Below are 23,820 nucleotides of genomic sequence, written 5' to 3' on the forward strand. Positions count from 1 at the left end.
TGCACACATAGATTACTCTAATTAAAATCAATATTCTGTTTCTCTCACTCACACACAGACACACACACAAACTGTCAGCCTCTTCAAACCTGTGGCCTGTGTCCAGATCTGCAGTGTTTGCAAGCCAGTACCTCCTGCCATCTCAGCCCAATTAGAAGCTCCCCTCCCTGGGCAGAGGGAAGTGAAAAGGGCCCCTCCCTCCCACCATGTGCCTCATATCGGTGGCTCTCATGTTATGACAGCCTCTGACACCAGCACTGTGTAATTACTGCTGTCTGAAGGAGCCAGACAGTATGGGGCAAGAGAGAGGGAGAGGAGGAGGAGGAGGAGGAGGAGGAGAAAAAAAGTAAATGAAGGAAGACAAGGGAGGAGAAGGAGACGGAGGACAGAATCAGACCAGGAAAGGGAAAAAAAAGACGAAATGGAAGAAAAGGCACACAGCAAAATCAGGAGTTAAATTAAACACTTTTTCTGAGTTTATATACACTGCAAAAAAGGAAAAGTTGGATGAACTCCAAATTTAAAGGCAACAAACTTCGATACATTTTTAGTTGGACAATTAAACTTAATATTTTAATTTTTGTTTTTGAGTTTGCTCAACTCTGAATTTCTCTGGCACGATTGTAACGCCGCCATGAAATGTCAGCTAATGTTGCGACCACAATTTTGAGTTAGCATTGAGACGCTAATGGCTACTCTTTCAGTTGTAACAAGCACCGGCGCTAGCATCAGTTAGTTGCTAGCATCAGTTAGCCGCTAGCGTCAGTTAGCCGCTAGCATCAGTTAGCCGCTAGTTTTCGCTAATGACCGAATTTCACAACAAAGAAATAAGAGTTATCAGAACTATTGTCCCTTGTTGTGAACCCCAACTTAAAGATATAAGTAACAACAACTCACAACTTGTTTTTGAGCAGACAACTGGCTTCCTTTGTTGTGCTAACTTACATTATTGCCCTAAATGTCAGTCATTTATATTTCCAAGTTTTTTTTCTTCACTTTTTTCTCGCAATATGTGACTTTTTTTGCGCAGATTTGCCACTATAAATCTCTTAAATCTGCGCCTTTTTCTCTTGTAGATTCACCACTTTAATCTAGTAAATTTGCAACTTTTATCTCGAAAAATTAACCCAAAATCTGTGTGGTTCTACAACCTCACGGGGACCTCATTTTGGATATCCGCTGAAGTTACCAAATACAGTTCTTTGCCCGATAAAGGGTTAATAGTGTTAAATATTATAATTATATTATATATTATTAAATAATTATATACAAGTCACAAAATCTAAAAAATCAACTCTAACCGAAGTGAATCTAACTCAGGTATCAGGTGTTAACATGTAACAACGCTGGCAGAAGCTTTTTGATCACTACAAGTGTTAAAACAACACCAAAATCAACCAACACTCACCAACTCAAAATGATTAACACTGAAAAAACAACACTACAGATTTTACTGTGCAGACGAGACAAAGGGGGAGAAGAAGTGGTAGAAGTCAGAGTAGGGAAGAGAAAGAGCAGAAGGCTGGCAGACTACCCCCTGTTGTGTTTGTTTTTACATGCAGGGAGTGTGTGTGTGTGTGTGTGTGTGTGTGTGTGTGTGAGCTGATAGCTGATGACAGTATCTTGTAGCAGCAGAGTGGAGTCATGCTGCCATCATTGTTGCCTCTCAGCCAGAGCTGGAAAATTACTCTGATAGAAGCTGTAGAAATAATTCTCCTCAAGGTGATCTTAGAAATGATAATCAAGGAGGGGATTCATTGCAACGCTGTATTATTATATGCAGCTCTTCTGCTCTTCTTCTATTATTCACTGCCAGCGGAGCGAGTTATGTTGGTCGAGTGCATCAAAAAGTGAAGAGACGGGCCTGCTGCACAGCAAAATCTGTTTTTTTTCAGTGTTAATAATTTTGAGTTAGTGAGTGTTGATTTTGGAGTTGTTTTAACCCTCTGGAGTCCACGAAAGCGCCGGAGTACGACTTCTTCATGACGTCAAAAAAAGACACAAAAAAGACCAAAAAAAGACACAAAATGACTAGAAAAAGACATAAAATGACCATAAAAGACACAAAATGACAAAAAAAAGACACAAAATAATTAAAAAAAGACACAAAAACAGAAACAAAATAACAAAAAAGACACAAAATGACAAAAAAGACACAATATGACTAGAAAAAAAAGACATAAAATGACCATAAAAGACACAAAATGACTAAGAAGACACAAAAACAGACACAAAATGACCAAAAAAGACATAAAGAGACATAAAAAGAGACACAAAAAAGACATGAAAAGGATTCAAAAATTGGACAAAATAGTCCAATGACTGAATGTTAATTATCACATTAGTGAACGGAAATAACATGATTTTAGGTTTGAAAATACACTTTAACAATCTATGTTAAAAATTAACACTCACAGTGAAAGGGAATAACACGATGTTGAGTTAAAAGTGCACTTAAGGGTCAAATATTTAACACTATTAAAGAGTTAAAATATGAACACTTTTCAAAGTGTAATTTTAACTCCGTGAGATATACTATATAAACTCAGAGAAAGTATTAAATTGAACACTCTGTGAGTTGAATTAACACTCGGGCCTGTACGTGATTTGCGACGGCACCAGCGTTGATTCTTTTTGGGGGTAATTCCTGCGAAAGGAATTGAAGAAATCATGTCTCAAGCCTCGGGGGGAATCCTGCAGCACTTATAGACAGACAGACACACAGAGTTAAGACACTGAGCAGCTTAGATTCAGACTACAACATTCGTCTTTTTAGTCCTCGTGTCACATTCGGTGCCAGGGATTCTGGCACCTACTTGCAAACTGGATAGAAAAATTTGACGTATTTGACCCATAATCAACATAATCTTAACACTGGAACCACTTTGACCTTTTCCACATCTTGTTGCTGCATCTCATGGTCTTCAGCAGAGCTTCAGATCATGGGACTCGTGATGATATTTTGTGGCCCCCACCTTGATATGAAAGTTTAATATGAGTTTTATATCAATGGCACTTTACCGTGTTGTGTGTGGAAAGTCCCTTTAATTACTTTTTTTGGTAATTTTTTGTCTTTTTTTGGTAATTTTGTGTCTTTTTTAAATAATGTTGTGGGGTTTTTTGGTAATTCTGTGAATTTTTCTGTCATTTTGTGTCTTTTCTTTAAATTCTGTGTCTTTTTGGTCATTTTGTGTCTTATTTTAATAATTGTGTCTTTTTTGTAATTTTGTGGGGTTTTTTGGTAATTTTGTGTCTTTTTTTAATAATTTTGTGTCTTTTTTTTATTAATGTTGTGTCCTTTTTTAATAATGTTGTGGGGTTTTTTGGTAATTCTGTGAATTTTTTTTTTTGTCATTTTGCTTCTTTTTTAAAAAAAAATTCTGTGTCTTTTTTTGGACATTTTGTGTCTTTTTTGTCATTTTGTGTCTTTTTTTAATAATTGTGTCTTTTTAGTAATTTTGTGTATTTTTTGGTCATTTTGTTTCTTTTTTAAGTAATTTAGTTTTTTTTTAATGTCATTTTGTGTCTTTTTTTTTTGTAATTTTGTGTCTTTTTTTTTTGTAATTTTGTGTCTTTTTTTGGTCATTTTGATACTGCCTCCAGCGGCCCCCAGGTAATCTGAGTTTGAGACCCCTGCTTTAGTGTATCCAATTTTGTCCTAAACGATCTTGATTGCTAAAGTAATGATTTAAAGTAACCTTCTATAACCCTTTTTTCATTTTTTGCCTCATCCTTTTACTCAACCTTTTATTTTTACTTTACAGAAAGCCTTATTTTGTGCCAGCCATGAATGGGAAATTCACACATCTATTCTAAGATATCCGCCACAAACAAAAAATGATCACGCCTACTTGACAAAATGATTGCCTCCATGCCCCTACTATAAACAAAGAGGGAATGGGTTACAATGAGTCATCCAGCACACAGCAGATATCTGCTCACATAAGAGCTCCGTGTTCAAGGTTGGTGCTTTTATAGAGACGGATGAATATGAGCTTTGATTCAAAGTGGGGAAACAAATCCTGGCTGTACAAAATTATTACTTTACCACTATATTGTAAGTGCAAAGCTCTAAGTCCATATAAAACACCACATTTCAGCAAATACTAACATGTGGATTTCTTCAATTACTAAAAAAAGACACAACAGACACATAATGACGAGAAAAAAAGAGACAAAATGACCATAAAAGACACACACAAAAAGACACAAAATGACAAAAAAGAGACAAAATGACCAAAAAAGACACAACAACAGACACATAATGACCAAAAAAGACACAAAATGACAAAAAAAGACACAAAATGACAAAAAAGAGACAAAATGACCAAAAAAGACACAACAACAGACACATAATGACCAAAAAAGACACAAAATGACCATAAAACACACACAAGAAAAGACACGAAAAAGACACAACAACAGACACATAATGACTAGAAATAAAAGACACAAAATGACCATAAAAGACGACAAAAAAGGCACGAAAAAGACACAAAATGACAAAAAAGACACAAAATGACCAAAAAAGACAAAAAAATAAAATAAAAAAAGACACAAAAAGACACAAAATGACAAAAAAAGACACAAAATAACTAAAAAAAGACACAACAACAGACACATAATGACCAAAAAGGACACATAAAACAAAAAAAAAGACACAGAATTACCAAAAAGACACAACATTAAGAAAGACACAAAATTACCAAAAAAAGACACAAAATGATTCAAAGTGGGGAAACAAATCCTGGCTGTAATAAACTAAATGATTATTTTACCACTATATTGTAAGTGCAAAGCTCTAAGTCCATATAAAAACACCACATTTCAGCATTGTGATTAGCTTTTTGTAATACCAACGTGTGGATTCCTTGAGGTAAAATATCTTCAAAAGCAGAAACAAAGAGTTGAAAAATGTTGATCTCTCATTTTCTAACTCAGTTCAGAAGACTTCCCTGCAGCTAACAGACTGCAGGCTAACCGCGGCTAGCTAGCTGTGTGCTTGCTTTAAGCACCCCGCTGTAGCATTGCATCAATCAGTGAAGTCATATGTATTAGCATTTCAGTGACTTCAAAGAAACACACAGGTGGACCCTTTTTTTTTAAATTCCCCCTCTCTGTTGCCAGTTATTTTTCTCCCCTTCCCCCTTTATTCTCTTTCTTCCTCACTGCAGCTTCTACTTGCCAAATTTCTGCTCCACCTCTTCTTTTTGAGGTCTCTCCTACTCTCCTACTCTCCTTTTTCTTGTTTTTTCTCCTCTCATTCACCCACCTCCCCCCTCATTCGTCACACAGGCTGAAAATAAAGAGGGGTGAACTGGAGCTTATCAACATTAGACAGAAAAAGAGTCAGAGTGAGAGAGAGAAAATTGAGATAATCAGACTAAAGCATGTACGCATCATTTGCAATTACCTGCCGTTGCCATGTTACAACTAAACAAAGTCACAGCCTGCCATTAGCCATTATCAGCCCCATATGTGCTCTAATACTATGGACGGCTATTAGAGCACAGGACAAAATAATTGTCATTCAAAGGGGAAATGGAAAAAGCAGATTTAGTTTTGGTGATATGTTCTTTGACAGTTTTTTATATCACTGAGCCACGGCTCCTACATCCTCTGATATTTAGAGCAGCTATTCTCAACCTTGGGGTCCCGACCCCAATTGGGGTCCCGAGATGATTTCTGGGGGTCGCCAAATCATTTTGGAAGTCAACTCTGTCTCCACTGTGTTAAAGTGTTCATGTGTTTGGTCAATTTGTGTCTCTTTTGGTCATTTTGTGTCTTTTTTTTTTATCATTCTGTGGTCAATTTGTGTCTTTTTTGGTCATTTTGTTTCCTTTTTTTAGTCATTTTGTTTATTTTTTGGGTCATTTTGTGTCTTTTATTGGTAATTTTGTGTCTATTTTGGTCATTTTGTGTCTTTTATTGGTAATTTTGTGTCTTATTGGTCATTTTGTGTCTTTTTTGGTCATTTTTTGTCTTCTTCGTGTCATTTTTTGTCTTTTTTGTGTCATTTTGTGTCTTCTTTTGATCATTTTGTGTCTTTTTGGTCATTTTGTGTCTTTTTTGGTCATTTTGTGCCTATTTTGTTCAATTTGTTTGTTTGAAAGTAGTGCAATAAAAATACAGATGTTTTCCCTAACATGATGAATAATCGTGATTATCATTTCGGCAATAATTGTGCAGCCCTATAGTGACGCTACAATACACTATTCAAAGAAGTATTTACTCATACAAACAAAATAAAAAGAATCAATGACTGCAACTTCCTTTGACTGAACACAATCTGCTCCTTAACTTTGATTTAAGAGGTAATTTGTTGCAATGTGATGTCAAATGACAAGCTGTCTATGCAGCAATGGGTATAAAATCAACAAAAAAGAACATATCTGTGAATGTTTGTCTTTTGTTTGAACCAACTAGATGCCAACTGCCATGAACAGTCATTTGTATTCTGTTTTAAAACTGATTTAACATCCAGTAAATCACAGCTGACAGGAAAATTATGACACTAATAATCTCAAATAGAAATGACAGCCACCGCCATCAGACTCAAATATGGTCCCTGTTTGTATCAGGTCGGAACAGGTCGACTATCCAGATGTGCTTTTTTTTTTTTTTTTACCCTTTTTTTGGTTAGTCAAGTTGAGTCAGATGGATTTTTATAGCAGAAACTCATAAATTTGTCTCTGATGACTCTACAATCTGTACAGCAGGGGTCTCAAACTCGCGGCCCGCGGGCCGATTGCGGCCCTTGTGACGATATTTTGTGGCCCTCACCTTGATATGAAAGTTTTATATGAATGGCACTTTTTTCCACACACTTTGTTGTGTGTGGAAGGTCCCTTCTGTGGATGAATTTTGTTTCTTTCTTTGGTAATTTTGTGCCTGTCTTTAGTAATTTTGTGTCTTTTTAAAAATAATTTTGTCTTTTTTTTGTAATAATTGTGTGTCTTTTTGGAAATTGTGTGTCTTTTTTAAAAATAATTTAGTGTCTTTTTTGGTAATTATGTGTATTTTTTTGTCATTTTGTGTCTGTTTTGTCATTCTGTGTATTTTTGGGTTATTTTGTGTCTTTTTTAAGTAATTTAGTTACTTAGAAAAAAATAGAAAAAAAATTAATCTGTAAAGTTTTTATAGCGTTTGATTGGAAGTGGACATTTTCAGCCCGAAGGGTCTGAAAGAGTAGTAAATTTGTACACAGCGTATTATATAATAGAGCCATTAGAAAAATTGTAATTTTAATTTCAAAATATATCAAGAAAAAATTCCTTCTTCCAAAAAATATGTAATTTGCAGTATCACAGCCAAAATTATTGCCAAAACAAGAGTGAAAAATGACTGAAATGGCTGAAAATGTCCCTAGTGGTCCCAGAGGGTTAACGTTCCCCTACACAGGTATAACAACAAAGTAGGATAAGACAGGACAGAATAAGAAAGTATATTTTTCTCTTTCTGTCTGAAAGACTTCAGCACCTAATGAGCTTGTGGTCACAAGAAATGAATCCTGTTAGCCCTTCTTACAGCAAATCATCTTTGTTCCCACTGACCAATTGACACTCTCTCTTCTCATTAGTGTCCCATTTCTGATTGTCGTAGGAACATCGTCTCTTTAGTCTAATGGCAGTAAGTGCTCGCCTGCAGCAGGCCATTCACAAGGCAGACAGGGAAGGAAACTTAAATTTGCATTTAAGTGGCGGTATGATAGCACACAGCGACTCATTAGGTATGAGAGAAGTGAATTAGTCGAGCCGAGCTCAGCTTGTTCCTGCTAGTCATCTTCCCGGTTAACCCTTTGATGCACAACATGTTGACACCCCTTCTAATGCAAAACATGTTATTTAACCCTCCGGAGTCCAAGAAAGCGTCGGAGCACGACTTCTTCATGAGGTCAAAAAAAGACACAAAAAAGACCAAAAAAGACACAAAAAGACACAAAATGACTAGAAAAAAAGACACAAAATGAACATAAAAGACACAAAACAGACACAAAATGACAAAAAAGAGACAAAATGACTAAAAAAAGACACAACAACTGACATATAATGACCAAAAAAGACAACAATCGACACAAAATGACCAAAAAAAGACACAAAAAACTAAAAAAAGACCCAAAATGACAAAAAAAGACACAAAATAACTAAAAAAGGACACAACAACAGACACAAAATGACACAATAAGACACAAAAAAAGACACAAAAAAGACATGAAAAGGATTCAGAAATGGACAAAATAGTCCAAGACTCCATAGAGTTAATGCTGCTGTGTGTTTCTGTGCTCTATCTTTTGATATCAACTTATTTTATGATTGAATACTCCAAGTATTCTTTAAATATCTTGTTTTTGATAACAACAGATCATTTTTTCCATTTTGCCTCTCATACTTTATGAAGAAAAAACGTTTTTGTATTATTACATAGCTAACTTCTTGGCTAAGTAGCTAGCTAAGCTAACTACTTAGCCAAAAAGTTAACTAGTAGTGAGCTTAGTAGTTAGCTTAGCAAGCTACTTAGCCAAGAAGTTAGTTAAGTAGGAGTATGTACTCCAAGAATAGCTATGCTAATGTGCTGGTGCTAATGGAGATCCAACAAATAAATAAATAAAAGTAGTTAGCTTAGCAAGCTACTTAGCCAAGACATTAGCTAAGTAGTTAGTTTAGCAAGCGACTTAGCCAAGAAGTTAGTTAAGTATTTAGCTTAGCAAGCTACTTAGCCAAGAAGTTAGTTAAGTAGTTAGCTTAGCAAGCTACTTAGCCAAGACGTTAGCTTAGCAAGCTACTTAGTTAACTACTTAGCCATTTTATATCTTAAACAGTCCATTGAGCATTGTGGTTTTTATTGTTATAAATAGTAACATTTTAATTCAGATTTCATGATTTTTGTTTATTTTGGGGCTCAATATGTTAATAAAGTGGGTTAAAGTGAAAAAATAATTGTCAGATCATGTTGAACTTGTGCTGAAAAAGTACCAAATACCAAACATGAGTATTGTAAATATTATGTGGTATATAAAGGGCAAATAGACCCAGAGGGTTAATGGTAAAGTATTTCCTGGTCAATTATATGGCAGAACAGCATTTCATTTGATGGGAAAACTTATTTTTTATGGTAAAATATGGAATAAAATGAAAATCTTAAACGTGAAATCAACAGTGCTAATATAATTTTACCGTAATATTAGAAAAAGTTGCACCATATTTATTACGGTAAAGTTCTGGCAAACACAGTTGCTGTTTTTTTACCATTTACAGTGTGCGGCTGGTTTCTTAGAAATGTCTGGATAGCATCTCATTAATTCTGATTCATTCATCAACAATGAATTATCACACACTGTTAATGATTACAGCCTGTCATTATCAACTATCAACGAATATCAAATTGACAACCCCCTGAAGTTTTAGAAACATGAAATATAATCACTTATAATCCTTCACCTTCTAATTAAAACTACAATCATTACTCCATTGCTCCCCCCCTCCACCACAGGATGGCTTTTTTTTTTTCTCCGATAAACAACAATTGTTAAAAATCAGCATCAAAAATCTGTATTGTTATTACTGTGTCTGTGTTACCCCCAACAGCTTCTGAAGAGGAACAATGATTAACAGCAATCACCGTCAACAGTATCAATAATACCGCCGCTGGTGTTAAAAATCAGCCTCATTATCACCATTATCTGTGTGCATCCCTCCTGCTGAGAGCTGCAACAGAACCCATTTCATCAATTGGTGGTTGGGAAGCTGAGAATCTAATCAGTCATTCCTTGAGAGCCTTTCTCTGTGTTTTACACTATGGACAAGATGTGTCACTGCCACTTTAACTATGACATGTGCAATAGGCTTTTTTCTGGACACTGCAAAAAAATGTGTGTCTAAAAACAAGATAAAAACACTAAATCTGGGGGAAATGATCTTGCTGCATGGACAGATAATTACGTGTCTGTTGTTGTGTCTTTTTTTTTGTTATTTTGTGTCTTTTTTTATCATTTTGTGTGTTTTTTTATTTTTTTGTGTCTTTTTTGGTCATTTTGTGTCTGTTGTTGTGTCTTTTTTTAGTTATTTTGTGTCTTTTTTTATCATTTTGTGTCTTTTTTTGTGTCTTTTTTGGTCATTATGTGTCTGTTGTTGTGTCTTTTTTTATTTTTTTTGTCTTTTTTGGTCATTTTGTGTCTGTTGTTGTGTCTTTTTTGGTCATTATGTGTCTGTTGTTGTGTCTTTTTTTAGTTATTTTGTGTCTTTTTTAATAACCAAAAAAGAACACAACAACAGACACAAAATGACCCAAAAAGACACAAAAAAGACATGAAATGTCTCAGAAATGGACAAAATAGTCCAAGACTCCATAGAATTAATGCTGCTGTGTGTTTCTGTGCTCTGAGGGAAATGATCTTGCTGCATGGACAGATAATTACACTTGACAAGATTTATTAAATTAAAATTATTAAATCTAGAAATAGGCATGTTGAACACTTAAAATAATATTTAGTATGGAATGATAGAAGTGGATGTAACCTTCTTATATGTTATATTTGCAACCTTTTTTCACATTTGCAACATTACAAATTGTTTATTGAGCATGATAGTGTTTTGAAAGTTAAAAAAAAAGATTCATAATCACATTTTATGTTGGACTTAAGGGCTAAAAAAGATGCAAAATGACTAAAAAAAGACACAAAATGACCAAAAAAGACAAAAAATAGACACAAAATAACTAAAAAAAGACACAACAACAGACACAAAATGACCAAAAAAGACACAAAAAACCTAAAAAAAGACACAAAAAGAAAAAAAAAAAACCCTGAAAAAGACACAAAAATGACAAAAAATGACAAAAAAACAGACACAAAATGACCAAAAAAGACACAAAAAAACTAACAAAAGACACAAAAATGACAAAAAAACAGACACAAAATGACAAAAAAACAGACACAAAATGACAAAAAAAGACACAAAATGACAAAAAAAAGACACAAAATAACTAAAAAAGACTCAAAAATGGACAAAATAGCCCAAGACTCCATAGAGTTAAGTTACTACACTGTAAACATATTTAAAATTGCAGTTTCATCATATCTGGTTAGTGTACGGTCCTATATGTGGCCCTGTGGTAGTGTCAATGAAAAATTGTTGCCCACTCCAACATTTAAGTTGCCCATCCCTGAATTAGAGGGTCAGTTAATCCAAATAACAAGAAAATAAAAATAGTAATGATAAAAACATTTCCCACTTACTGCTACAGTACATAAAACCACGTAACTTCTGCTACACTTCACTTTTTTTTTATTTCGAAAATGGTAATATTGATTCTTTGAGGGCTTTAAATTAAACTACTACTATCGTTTGATATGTGTCTGTTCTTCATGGTTTGGGGATTTGCCCTTAGTTCAATTAAGCTAAATTAAACTCTTCATGTGCAAGTTTACAGTGATCTTTTAGACAAAAGGGTAACTTTGTGGCCACAGCTTAAGAAAGACCTTTTCCTATAACATAGTGACAAATCCTCCCAAATCCCTCATTACTTTGTCACCACTTTCACAAAATCCTTCTGCATTATCTTCTGCTCACATTTAACTCTATGGAGTCTTGGACTATTTTGTCCATTATTGAATCCTTTCCATGTATTTTCATGTCTTTTTTTGTCATTGTGTCTTTTTTTGTAATTGTGTGTCTTTTTTTATTTTTTTGTGTCTTTTTTGTCATTTTTTGTCTTTTTTTGTTTTTTTTTTTGTGTCTTTTTTGGTCATTACGTGTCTGTTGTTGTGTCTTTTTTGGTCATTTTGTGTCTGTTGTTGTGTCTTTTTTGGTCATTACGTGTCTGTTGTTGTGTCTTTTTTTAGTTATTTTGTGTCTTTTTGTCTTTTTGGGTCATTTTGTGTCTGTTGTGTCTTTTTTGGTCATTATGTGTCTGTTGTTGTGTCTTTTTGTCATTTTGTGTCTGTTGTGTCTTTTTTTAGTTATTTTGTGTCTTTTTGTGTCTTTTTTGGTCATTTTTTGTCTGTTGTTGTGTCTTTTTTGTCATTTTGTGTCTGTTGTGTCGGTTGTGTTATTTTGTGTTTTTTTGTGTTTTTTGTGTCTTTTTGTGTCTTTTTTGTCTTTTTTGGTCATTTTGTGTCTGTTGTTGTGTCTTTTTTGGTCATTTTGTCTCTTTTTTTGTCATTTTCTGTCTTCTGTGTCTTTTATGGTCATTTTGTGTCTTTTTTGGTCTTTTTCGTGTCTTTTTCGTGTCTTTTTTTGACGCCATGAAGAAGTCGTGCTCTGGCGCTTTCGTGGACTCCAGAGGGTTAAGTACCATTTGTTTCAAAGTATACTCTTCATACATTCATTTTTTAAATATTTTGCAAAAGAGATTTATTTTAACATTAGTCCATGCACTTGTCAAATGCTTTCCATGGAACAAAAAAAAAGTAGAATAGGTCTGCAGGTGGAATAACTTTGCAGCAGTGCTGCAAGCAATCAAGCGCAAACTAGACTGCTGTGATCTGTACAAGCATGAGTGCAGTGTGTGTGTGTGTGTGTGTGTGTGTGTAGACTGCAGGTATAGGGCTTTCGTATCCAGTTTGTATGTGAGACTGTGTGCTTGCAGAGAGTGTGTTTATTTGTATAACTCTGTTCGTGTGTGTGTGACAGCTTGGGGGATGCTAATATTTGTTGTGGTTCTTTGGTCAAACACTTCAGAGGAGTTGTTGGCGTTCTGACTTCAGAGCAGCTCGGCAGACGTGTTGAGAATCTTCGCCAGGATAAGAAAGGAGGAGGGGAGCCACGCTATGTACAGCTGCATATGGAGCTCACACACACACATTCTTGTACTTCTATCTTTGTGAGGACCCTCATTGGAACAGTGAATTCTCTACCAAGGTTATAATAGTTTTGGATTTTTCATTAGTTTTAATTTAGTTGTGAATTTTTGTTTTCAAATCCAGTTAGTTTTAATGAGTTTTTAGAGTGAGTTTGCTAGTTTTAGTTTAGTATTTATTTTTTGAAATGCTTTAGTTTTAGTTTAGTTTTTACTAGTTTTAGTTTTTTGTAATGGGGTATTCGTTGGGTGGGAGATTAAAAGAGGTCACAGTAAATTTTTGCTTTTATTTCCTTTGTCTTATCCATCTTCATTATGTTTGAAAAAAGCTGACAAAGACGAAAACGAAGGACATTTTCACTATAATTTTAGTTAGTTTTGTAACCACACAATACAGTTTCAGTTAATTATCTTTTTTTTTGTACACCTTAACCCTAAAACAAAGTCTGAAATCTCAAAAAAGCCTTTAAAGAAGTGAGGACCGGCCGAAATGTCCTCACTTTGCAAAAATATCCTCACTCTGTTGGTTAAAAACGTGTTCTGGTCCTCACTATGTAGGAAGTACAAGAACAAACACACACACACACACAGGATCTCACACGAAAACACACACACAGTTGTGCTTGTTTTCAAACCCTTCCTTCTTTGCTTTGTTTATTTCACACACAAACACACTCACTCACAGAGAAAAGATGCCCTCACACACACACACACACACACACACACACACACACACACACACAAACACACGTAACCTTTGCTGTAATGAGAAACAACATGATGCAGGAGGGGATAGTGATTATGTCAGTGATGCTTGGAGGTGTAACTCTGGCTGAAGGCTGTGTGTGCATAGTAAGAGGCAAAGACTGACAGTCTGTGTAATGATTCTCATTCACCTCAACACTGGTACACATTAGTAAATGGGAAAGGGGCTTTGGGGTGAGTGTGAAAAGGAGAGAGAGAGAGACGGACGGGGTTGAAAGACTGAGAGGGAGGCAGAGATTCATGACAGTAAGGAGGAAAAGATGAAAAGAACAGGTGGAGAAGGGACAGAGGGAGGAGAGACGCTGGAAAATATGCTGAATAGATTAAGTTCAGAAGGGAAGTCAGAGATAGAAAGAGGAGAGAAATCAAGAGAGAGGAGGGGAAACAAGAAGAAAGACAGAAGGGGCAATAGGGGAGAAGAAGAATGACAAAGGAGGAAACAACGAGGCAGAAATAAACAAGATGAGGAGAGCAAGAGCGTACACTGCAAAAACAGCCAACTTGTATTTTTTGGCCTAAAACAGTGATTTAAGTTGGTAAAACTTGGAAATATAAAATATTGACATTTAGGGCAATAATGTAAGTTAGCACAACAAAGGAAGACAGAATCGCAAATGCAAAACCAGCAGCAAACAAACAAAAAAAAAAACAGTTATTCAAAGACTTAAAGACAGATTTGTTTTGCAATTACACAAATCATTTGATTGCAAGTTTTGAATTTTGCTTTTTTGTTTAAATGTTGTACTTGATATTTAGAATTTTATATTTTGTCTGAATTTGAAGAAGTGTTGTTCAAACATTTTGGCACAAATCTAACTCCATACTTTTCAAACTAAAATTCTGGGTTCACAATAAAACTGCTTGAATAAGGTTAAAAAACAGGGCTGGGCTTAAAAACAACTTCTTCCACAATCAGAAGATTCTAGGTTCGTCTCCTGGCTGGCTCGCCATTTATGTAGTGGAAAGTCTTAATAGACGACAAGAGTTTCTTAGAAGAAACAGCCCTGTGCTGGATTTAATGACAAGTATCACAAAACTGATTCAATATTCAATATACACAAACAGGTCATTGCTGAACCTGTCAAACCTGAACGGTGCTTTACACTCTTTGTACTTTGTCCGTTACTCTAAGCTCTCTATATTTCCACAGAGGAGTTTACATTACAGTCAATGGAAAGCCTGGTGCATCTACAACACATGCTAAAGGATGCATTGTCAACTGTATCACACACTAAGAGGCGTAAAAAAAAGTGTTACTATCTGACCAGTTGGGAGTAAGAACAGGCTGGTGTGTAGAAAATAGAAAACCCAGTCATTTTATTACTGTCTAAGGAATCCATCCTTTTTCTTTTTGTTTCTGTATATTAAAGAATAAAAGACATAAAGCTTTGGGATAACCAGGAACCAAATGTGTGTAACAAAGAGCTAACCTGGGTATTTTCAGAGTCTTTTCTTTTTTTATTGACTTTTATTCATCTTGTTAGCATTTCCTCTTAACATAATTTTTAGAAAGTTGTCATAATGAGGCAGAGAAAAACTGTGAAGTCAATAGAAAGAGAGGGAACCGAGAAATGAAGTTTCTCAAACACTCACAAAATCCTAATATAAGCGATATTTTTCTTGCAGACTATGAGTTTCTGAGTTTTCAATCAGCTCCTCCTGGGGAGAGCAAAAGTGCAGCACTTTGCTCAAGCATGCAATAGAAAAATGGATATATCTATATTTGGTAAGGCACATTGTTTTTGGCGGAAGCTTAGAGGGGGCGAAGGGAATCAAAATTCTCCAGAGTTAAATGACTTAAAGACATTAAAACAATAGAGTGCCTGTCTGACAGAAATATATTATATTCAATACAGAAACCCTTTGATTTTTTCTGAGGTTTATTGCACAGTATTCCCAGTGATGGAAGAAAGAAGCAGTATGAAGAAATCAATGAGCAAATCAATGATAATAGCAAATGTTAGACAGACTGTCTGAATGCTAGATTAAATAATCACCATGGTGACTTCAGACTCTTTCTACGCATCTGGAGAGAAAAGAAACTCAGAGCTGACTTCATCTGAATCATAATGAAAGTAAACGTGTCTCTTGGTCCAGCTAAAGAAAGTGGAGTTGATGGATGAACCTCATTGAATGATTTTACCATTAACACTTACACACAACATGGGTCTAAAGTGACCCAATATGTATGAGATTTTATGTTCTATATCTTTGCAATAAATTATTTTCATCATTCAATGTTCCAGGTTTTCCTCAATTAGTTTGTTTTTGATCATCATACATCCTAAATTTATGTTTTCCTTTATTTATTTTAAATAAAATCCCTTTTTGTGTCACTACTCTTTGAATGCACAACATGGGTGAAAAATGACCCATATCCATTTTTCAGCTAAGGAGCTTGCTAAGCTAACTACTTAACTCATTTCTTAGTGAAGTATTTAGCTAAGTAGCTTGCTAAGCTAACTACTTAACTAACTTCTTGGTGAAGTATTTAGCTAAGTAGCTTGCTAAGCTAACTACTTAACTAACTTCTCGGTGAAGTATTTAGCTACATAGCTTGCTAAGCTAACTACTTAACTAACTCCTTGGCTAAGTAGCTTGCAAAGCTAACTACCTGGCTAACTTCTTGGCTAAGTATTTAGGTAAGTAGCTTGCTAAGCTAACTACTTAGCTAACTTCTTGGCTAAGTAGCTAGCTTAGCAAGCTATTTACCTAAATACTTAGCCAAGAAGTTAGCTAAGGAGTTAGCTATGTAATAATAAAAAAACATTTTTTCTTCCTAAAGTATGAGAGGCAAAATGGAAATAATGATCTGTTGTTATAAAAAACAATATATTTAAGTAATATTTGGAATATTTAATCATAAATTAAGTTAAGAGAGCCCAGAAACACACAGCAGCATTAAATAACATGGGAAATGAATGCGACCCATGTTGTGCATCAAAGGGTAAGTAAAGTATGGCGTGATTTTCAGTCGAAAACATTTCAGATTAAACTCAAAATGTTTTATCAAAGGATGAAAAGATGAATGTTGAAAAAAACAAGTTGAATATGGAAATGAATAAAACTCCTGCTGACACACAATTTATCTTTACTAAGTGAAAACTGTATCAAATTGTGATGCAACTGTGGTGTATCACATCAAAGTTTTGAGATTGTTTACATCCTTATAAATACTAACTGACAAGAATCAACATACATAAATAAACTGTGTAAGAGTTCACACATATAAAAACAAGCACATGACCATACGCACTTCAAAACACAACCTCTTCCTCACCTTAATTCTCCGTGTGAACACACACACACACACACGCACACACACACACACACACACACGCACACGCACACACACACACACACATACCCCCTCTTTGCACATATGTAAATGCTCGCCAATAAATCTGTTTATTTTGAAGGCATGCTTCTGTTGAATTATAAATGACCATATGGGAAGGTTGTTCTATGAGCTGAGGGCTGAGAAGGAGAAGAAAAAAAAAGAAGTGAAGAGGAGGAGAAGGAGGAGAGGGAGGAGGAAATAGAAGCAGACAGATGCCTGTAATGAGGAAACACTACTGCGCTTTGCCTCAACCCATATACTGTCAGACTTAATCAGGCTGGATGAATGGAGACGAGGGAAAAGAAAGAAAGAAAGGTGGAAAAACCTTTGAAGACGCATGAAGGGAGGCATAGGAAAGGTAAAAAAAAAAAGGTAGGTACTGTAAGAGAAGAGAGGGATTTAACTCTATGGAGTCTTGAGCTATTTTGTAAACTTTTGAATCCTTTTCATGTCTTTTTTTGTCATTTTGTGTCTTTTTTTAGTAATTTTGTGTCTTTTCGGTCATTTTTTTTATCTTTTTTTGTCATTTTGTGTCTTTCTGTGTCTTTTTTAAGTCATTTAGTGTCTTTTTAAGTCCTTTTGTTTCTTTTTGTGTCTTTTTTTAGTAATTTGGTGTCTTTTTAACTCATTTTGTTTCTTTTTGTGTCTTTTTTTAGTAATTTTGTGTCTTTTTTTAGTCATGTTGTGTCTTTTTAAAGTAATTTAGTGTCTTTTTAAGTCATTTTGTTTCTTTTTGTGTATTTTTTTAGTCATTTTGTGTCTTTTTATGGTCATTTTGTGTCTTTTTGGTCATTTTGTGTCTTTTTTAGTCCTTTAGTCCAACATAAAATGTGATTTTTAATCTTTTTTTTTTACTATCAAAACACTATCATACTCAATAAAGAATTTAAAATGTTGCAAATGTGAACAAAGGTGTCAAATCTACCATATAAGAGGGTTCTATCATTTTATACTAAATCTATTTGAGCTTGTCTCCAGTTTTACTTGGTATATCATCATCAAACTGAAACTGGCCTCATGGAGTTTACAGCCAGAACTTTAGAGGTAAATTTACAGTAGGGCTCCACGCTGCTTTGTTTTCTAGTCTGGATGGAGGTAACAAGTCTGGATTATTTGGAGCTGTTGGACACTCCAGAGGGTTAAAGGAAAGGGGAAAATAGTGATTAAAAATTGAAGGTAATGAGGAGACAGTTGAAAAGAGATGGGGCAACGGCAGAAATGTGTGGTGAACAGGAGCAGATGGAGCAGGAGAAATGGGGAGAAATGAATGATTGGTGGAAGAAAAAATTTGATTGCAGATGACAGAAGAGATGAACAAGCAAGATGGGAAAAGATAAATAAAATGGGCGGGGGGGAAGGGTTTTAATTGCAGTTAGGGAAGCAAACAAGATAAGGAGAGAGAGAGAAAGTGAGAGAAGGAGGGACAGGAGGCTGGTAGATTAACATTTATTCAGTGTGCTGAAGGGATTTCAAACATGGCATCAACCGTTTGTGTTTGGCAGATGGCCGGAGGAAGAGTGTGTTAACACTTCAACTCAAATCAGCCCTTCCCAAACTGAACGAGAGAGAGAGAGAGAGAGAGAGAGAGAGAGAGAGAGCGAGAGAGAGAGAGAGAGAGAGAGAGAGAGGAGGTAGTGTAAAGTATGTGTTGCTGTGTGTGCAGAAGGGAGAAAGAATAGGGACAAAAGAGAAAGACAAGTATAACAGAGAAGTCACAGAAAGTCAAATGTCCTCACAAGGATATTAAAACTATCATGGCTGCCTCTGAGGGGATCTTTAGGGTCAGATCTCGGGGTGTAGGTTTAAATCTCGCAAAGCCAGGCCCACAAATTTAGCTCCCTTCGTCGTGATCTGCTGAGGCTCAATGAGTATTTGCTTGGGTTAGAGGTGCTGTCACTGAATGAGACCAAAATCACTCTGCAGGCATCTAAATCAGACTTAAACCAGTAAACATGGATGTCATTTGTAGCTCGTTTTTCTGTTAGAGCTAAACATGAACCCTTTTTAATGCTTATGGGGTTGCCATTTCCCTCTGATTTTCAAACTGGAGGACTGTGTTGGATGTTCAGAAGACAACAAATTGACTGATTGGTCAGCCATCAGTATGTCAGGTTAGGGAACTGTGTTTCTGGGACATTATTGAGCAGCACAGGGGCTCCACAAGGCACTGTTCTGGCTCCACTCCTGTTCACACTGTACACAGCGGACTTCAAATACAACTCTGAGTCCTGCCACATCCAGAAATACTTGGACGACACTGCTATTGTGGCGTGTATCATCTCTCTACAAGTGTCTTTTATTTTGGTCGTTTTGTGTCATTTTTGCTAATACAGTGTCTTTTTTTTTTTGTCATTTTGTGTCATTTTTGGTCATTTAGTGTCTTTTTTGGTCATTTTGTGTAATTTTTGGTCATTTAGTGTCGTTTTTTGGCCGATAAGTGTCTTTTTTGGTCATTTAGTGTCTTTTTTTGGTCATTTTGTGTCATTTTTGCTAATTTTGTGTCTTTTATTTTGGTTGTTTAGTGTCTTTTTTGGTCATTTAGTGTCATTTTTGGTCATTTAGTGTCTTTTTTGGTCATTTCGTGTCTTTTTTGGTCATTTTGTGTCATTTTTTGGTCATTTAGTGTCTGGAGGTGGTGCCAAGTTCTAAGTATCTAGGTGTATACCTGGATAATAAGTTGGACTGGTCCCTAAACACAGACGCTCTCTACAAAAAGGGGCAGAGCTGCCTCTCTTTCTTCTTGAAGCACAGATCTCTGGACATGTGTAGTAAGATGCTGCAGATGTTTTATCAGTCTGTGGTGGTAGTGTGTTGTTTTATGCTGCAGTCTGCTGGGGAGGCAGCATCACACACAGTAAAGGTGTTCTAGTAAAAAAGCACCATGACTGAAAAGGCTTAGGTTCAGATTATCCTGATGTATGATTTATATCAATTATTTTATTGTTTAGTAACGTAGCATTCAACAGGTTATTTCTCTGATGCAGTGCTCGTTCCATATCATCTGTTTTAATCGATACAAACCCCCCCCCCCCAAAAAAAAAAATCCATCAGTAAGTTAATGTCTTTTTGTAACAGGTACAGACAATATCTTCACTTCACCTGTGTCTCTGTAAATCATTTTTTCCATGGTCATTATTTCCGGTTGTAAGCCTCTCACTCAGTGAAACATGAGAGCAGGTGTGAAATTTTAGCACCAGCACTCATAATTAATGAATAAAGAGGAAAAACTGTACTCTAACTCCAAAAAGAGCTATTTAAAAGTGCTATATAAATATATTTTTTAAGCTATTTAAACCGTCCATTTTCAAACAATTTCAGCAATCATTAATAAAGAGATAGTGAATAAGGGAACATGGTCTACAGTTTACAGTGTGTATTGTGAGGCAGTTTGTTCTGAGAGTGTTGCTCTCAAGCTACAAAAGAAAAGGCAAATCCAGTGTTTGAAAAGGGGAATTAAAGTTCAACGTGACTGAAGAACAAAGACAGAAGACCCTTCTTTTACCCGTATTTAAAGTTTTAGCTACAGCCAGTCGCTCTGCCTGCCTGTCTCACCACAATTTCCTTGTTCTAATAAAGACAACGCACAAAGTCGTTTCCCCGGGGGCCTTTTAAAACATTTTCTCAAGAAAATGAGCCTTTGTACAATCACAGCAAGCAAGATGGACAGTTTCCATTACCAGGCCCTTGTAATTAAAGGATTTGTACTAATAGCAAATTTATCATAATTCCTGTTGGCTATCAAGTCCTTGACAGGCTATTTCATTTCAGCGCAATGTTTCATTTTAAAGCCTTCAGGTTAGTGCAGTGTCTTCGCCTTGACATCTAAACCCTCGTAATGAGATGTGTGCACGCACGGATCTGTGCATGCACGCACACACACACACACACACACACACACACACACACACACTCCTGACTGGTAAAATCTAAGCACACAGGCACAATTTTCTGGATTATACTGGTCATGCATGTGCATGTGGGTCTAATGGCATATGTGCAAATACACACACACGAACACACTCATTGAATAAAACTTCAACCAAGCATTCTGTGTCTATTGTTCCATCCTAATAGAGGCCAGAGGTTCACTTGTACAAGATAACAAGCATGCAGACACACACACACACACACACACACTATTAGTGCACACAAAATCATTGCAAACACTTGACATATTGCGCAGTGTCACATTCAAATGCTAATTCACACTCTAATGGTCAAATGCAAGCACACACACACTCTTTTGTACTTCTATCTTTGTGAGGACCCTCATTGGAACAGTGAATTCTCTTGCAAGGTTATAATAGTTTTGGATTTTTCATTAGTTTTACTTTTAATTTCGTTGTGAATTTTTGTTTTCAAATCCAGTTAGTTTTAATGAGTTTTTAGAGTGAGTTTGCTAGTTTTAGTTTAGTATTTATTTTTTTAAATGCTTTAGTTTTAGTTTAGTTTTTATTAGTTGTAGTTTTTTGTAATGGGGTATTTGTTGGGTGGGAGATTAAAAGAGGTCACAGTAAATTTTGCCTTTATTTCCTTTGTCTTATCCATCTTCATTATGTATGAAAAATGTTGAAAAAGACGAAACGAAGGACATTTTCACTATAATTTTAGTTAGTTTTGTAACCACACAATACAGTTTCAGTTAATTATCATTATCATGTAACATTTAACCCTTAAAACAAAGTCTGAAGTCTCAAAAAAGCCTTTAAAGAAGTGAGGACCGGCCGAAATGTACTCACTTTGCAAAAAATGTCCTCACTCTGTTGGTTAAAAACGTGTTCTGGTCCTCACTATGTACAAAGTACAAGAACAAACACACACAAACACACACACATTATTGTACTTCTATCTTTGTGAGGACCCTCATTGTAACAGTGAATTCCCTTGCAAGGTGATAATTATTTTGGATTTTTCATTAGTTTTAGTTTAAATTTTGTCTTGGTTTTTGTAGGAACTTTTGTAGGAAGCACAAGAACACACACACACACACACACACACACACACACACACACACACACACACACACACACGTGCACACACACAGTCATGCTACATGCAGCGTGTGCCTCACTCTGCACATCATTACAGCAGCCTGTCTTTGCTCCAAAATGAAGCTTCATTTTGAGAAAAAGTCTCACTGAATAAAATAGAAGCTGCAGGCTTTGATCATCAGGCAGGATTGGAATAAAATCCCTCTGCAAACTGAGTTATTTCTGCCACAGTAGTTTCCGGTATCAGACTTACAGAAGTTTCGAGTGTGAATGGACTTTGATATTAAATTTTGGGAAAAAAAGTATCTCATTAGATATATGTATTCATATGTTATTTTCTATTAAACACATTGTTAAGCTTTGGCTGAATAAGTTCCACAGTCAGAGGTCGTGGAAATGATTCATCTACTACCACCACGTTCACTGGCATCTGGCCCTCAGCAGGAGGTTCAGTCCAACAGTCAGATTCTCCCGAAGCTCACTCAGTGACTTGTTGTAGGATCCTGCAGCAGGGCAGATGGTTGGGACCACTGAGGTTTGGGACCTTTGTCCTCCAGTTGAAGGACGGTCTCTTTACCTATTACACCTGGTACCTCAGCATTACTTTAACCCCCTGGAGTCTCCAAAAGCCCCAAATAATCCAGACTTGTTGCCTCCATCCAGACTAGAAAACAAAGCAGCGTGGAGCCCTACTGTAAATTTACCTCTAAAGTTCTGGCTGTAAACTCCATGAGGCCAGTTTCAGTTTGATGATGATATACCAAGTAAAACTGGAGACAAGCTCAAATAGATTTAGTATAAAATGATAGAACTGGATGGAACCCTCTTTTAGTAAATAAGTAAGTAAGTAAGTAAGTAAGTAAGTAAGTAAGTAGGAAATGAAGTAAGTAAGTAAGTAAGTAAGTAAGTAAGTAAGTAAGTAAGTGAGTAAGTAAGTAAGTAAGTAAGTAAGTAAGTAAGTAAGTAAGTAAGTAAGTAAGTAGGAAATGAAGTAAGTAAGTAAGTAAGTAAGTAAGTAAGTAAGTAAGTGAGTAAGTAAGTAAGTAATTAAGTGAGTAAGTAAGTAAGTAAGTAAGTAAATAAGTAAGTAAGTAGGTTAAGTAAGTAAGTATACAAGTAAGTAAGAAGTAAGTAATTAAGTAAAGTAAGTATGTAAGTAAGTAATTAAGAAAGTAAGTAAGTAAAGTAAGTAAGTAAGTAAGTAAATAAGTAAGTAAAACTTTACTAGGTAAAGTAAGTAAGTATACAAGTAAGTAAGAAGTAAGTAATTAAGTGAAGTAAGTATGTAAGTAAGTAATTAAGAAAGTAAGTAAGTAAAGTAAGTAAGTAAGTAAGTAAGTAAGTGAGTAAATAAGTAAGTAAGTAAGTAAATAAGTAAGTAAGTAAGTAAGTAAGTATGTTAGTAAGTAAGTAAGTAACTAACTAACTATAAGTAACGACCAATCAAACATTTCAGCTCACACCAAATCCATCAAGCCACACCAGACCAAACCAAACCTGGTCAACATGGATAATAGATAAAAATTGAATAAATTACTGAATACAAAACATAGTAAAAACCGACCCAGACCAGCCGGAGCCACACCAGACCTCAGCAGCTCTGCTGAACTTCAACCTGAGCTACAACAACAAACCAGCATCACAGTAACAACCAGCAGAAAGTTCTCCGTCACAGCTCCATCTATGTCACTGCAGTACTCACAAGCGATGATGTTGCCATAGCGATTCTTGTTGCGGTTCTCGTCCTTCTTGGCCGTTTCCCAGGGCGCCGTCTGTCCCTCTGCCAGGGCCTGAACACACACACACACACACACACACACACACAACACACACACACACACACAAAAAAAAAAACAGTTTCATAATGACGTATGAACAACACAGAAATATGCATGCACATATGGCCTGATGCCCAGAGCTTGTAGCTTG

At 35.7% G+C, this 23,820-nt stretch overlaps 1 protein-coding gene across 1 annotated transcript in view; it reads right to left on the reverse strand.

Annotated features, from left to right (window-relative positions):
• ptprt (protein tyrosine phosphatase receptor type T) overlaps positions 1–23,820 on the reverse strand; it is a 555,356-nt gene that overhangs the window by 69,145 nt on the left and 462,391 nt on the right. The window contains exon 23 of the mRNA XM_059329753.1: positions 23,594–23,681. Within this exon, the coding sequence (XP_059185736.1) occupies positions 23,594–23,681 (88 nt within the window). The remainder of the gene's footprint in view (positions 1–23,593; positions 23,682–23,820) is intronic.

The sequence above is a fragment of the Centropristis striata genome, chromosome 3 (genome assembly GCF_030273125.1).
Source record: "Centropristis striata isolate RG_2023a ecotype Rhode Island chromosome 3, C.striata_1.0, whole genome shotgun sequence".
Classification (NCBI taxonomy): domain Eukaryota; kingdom Metazoa; phylum Chordata; class Actinopteri; order Perciformes; family Serranidae; genus Centropristis; species Centropristis striata.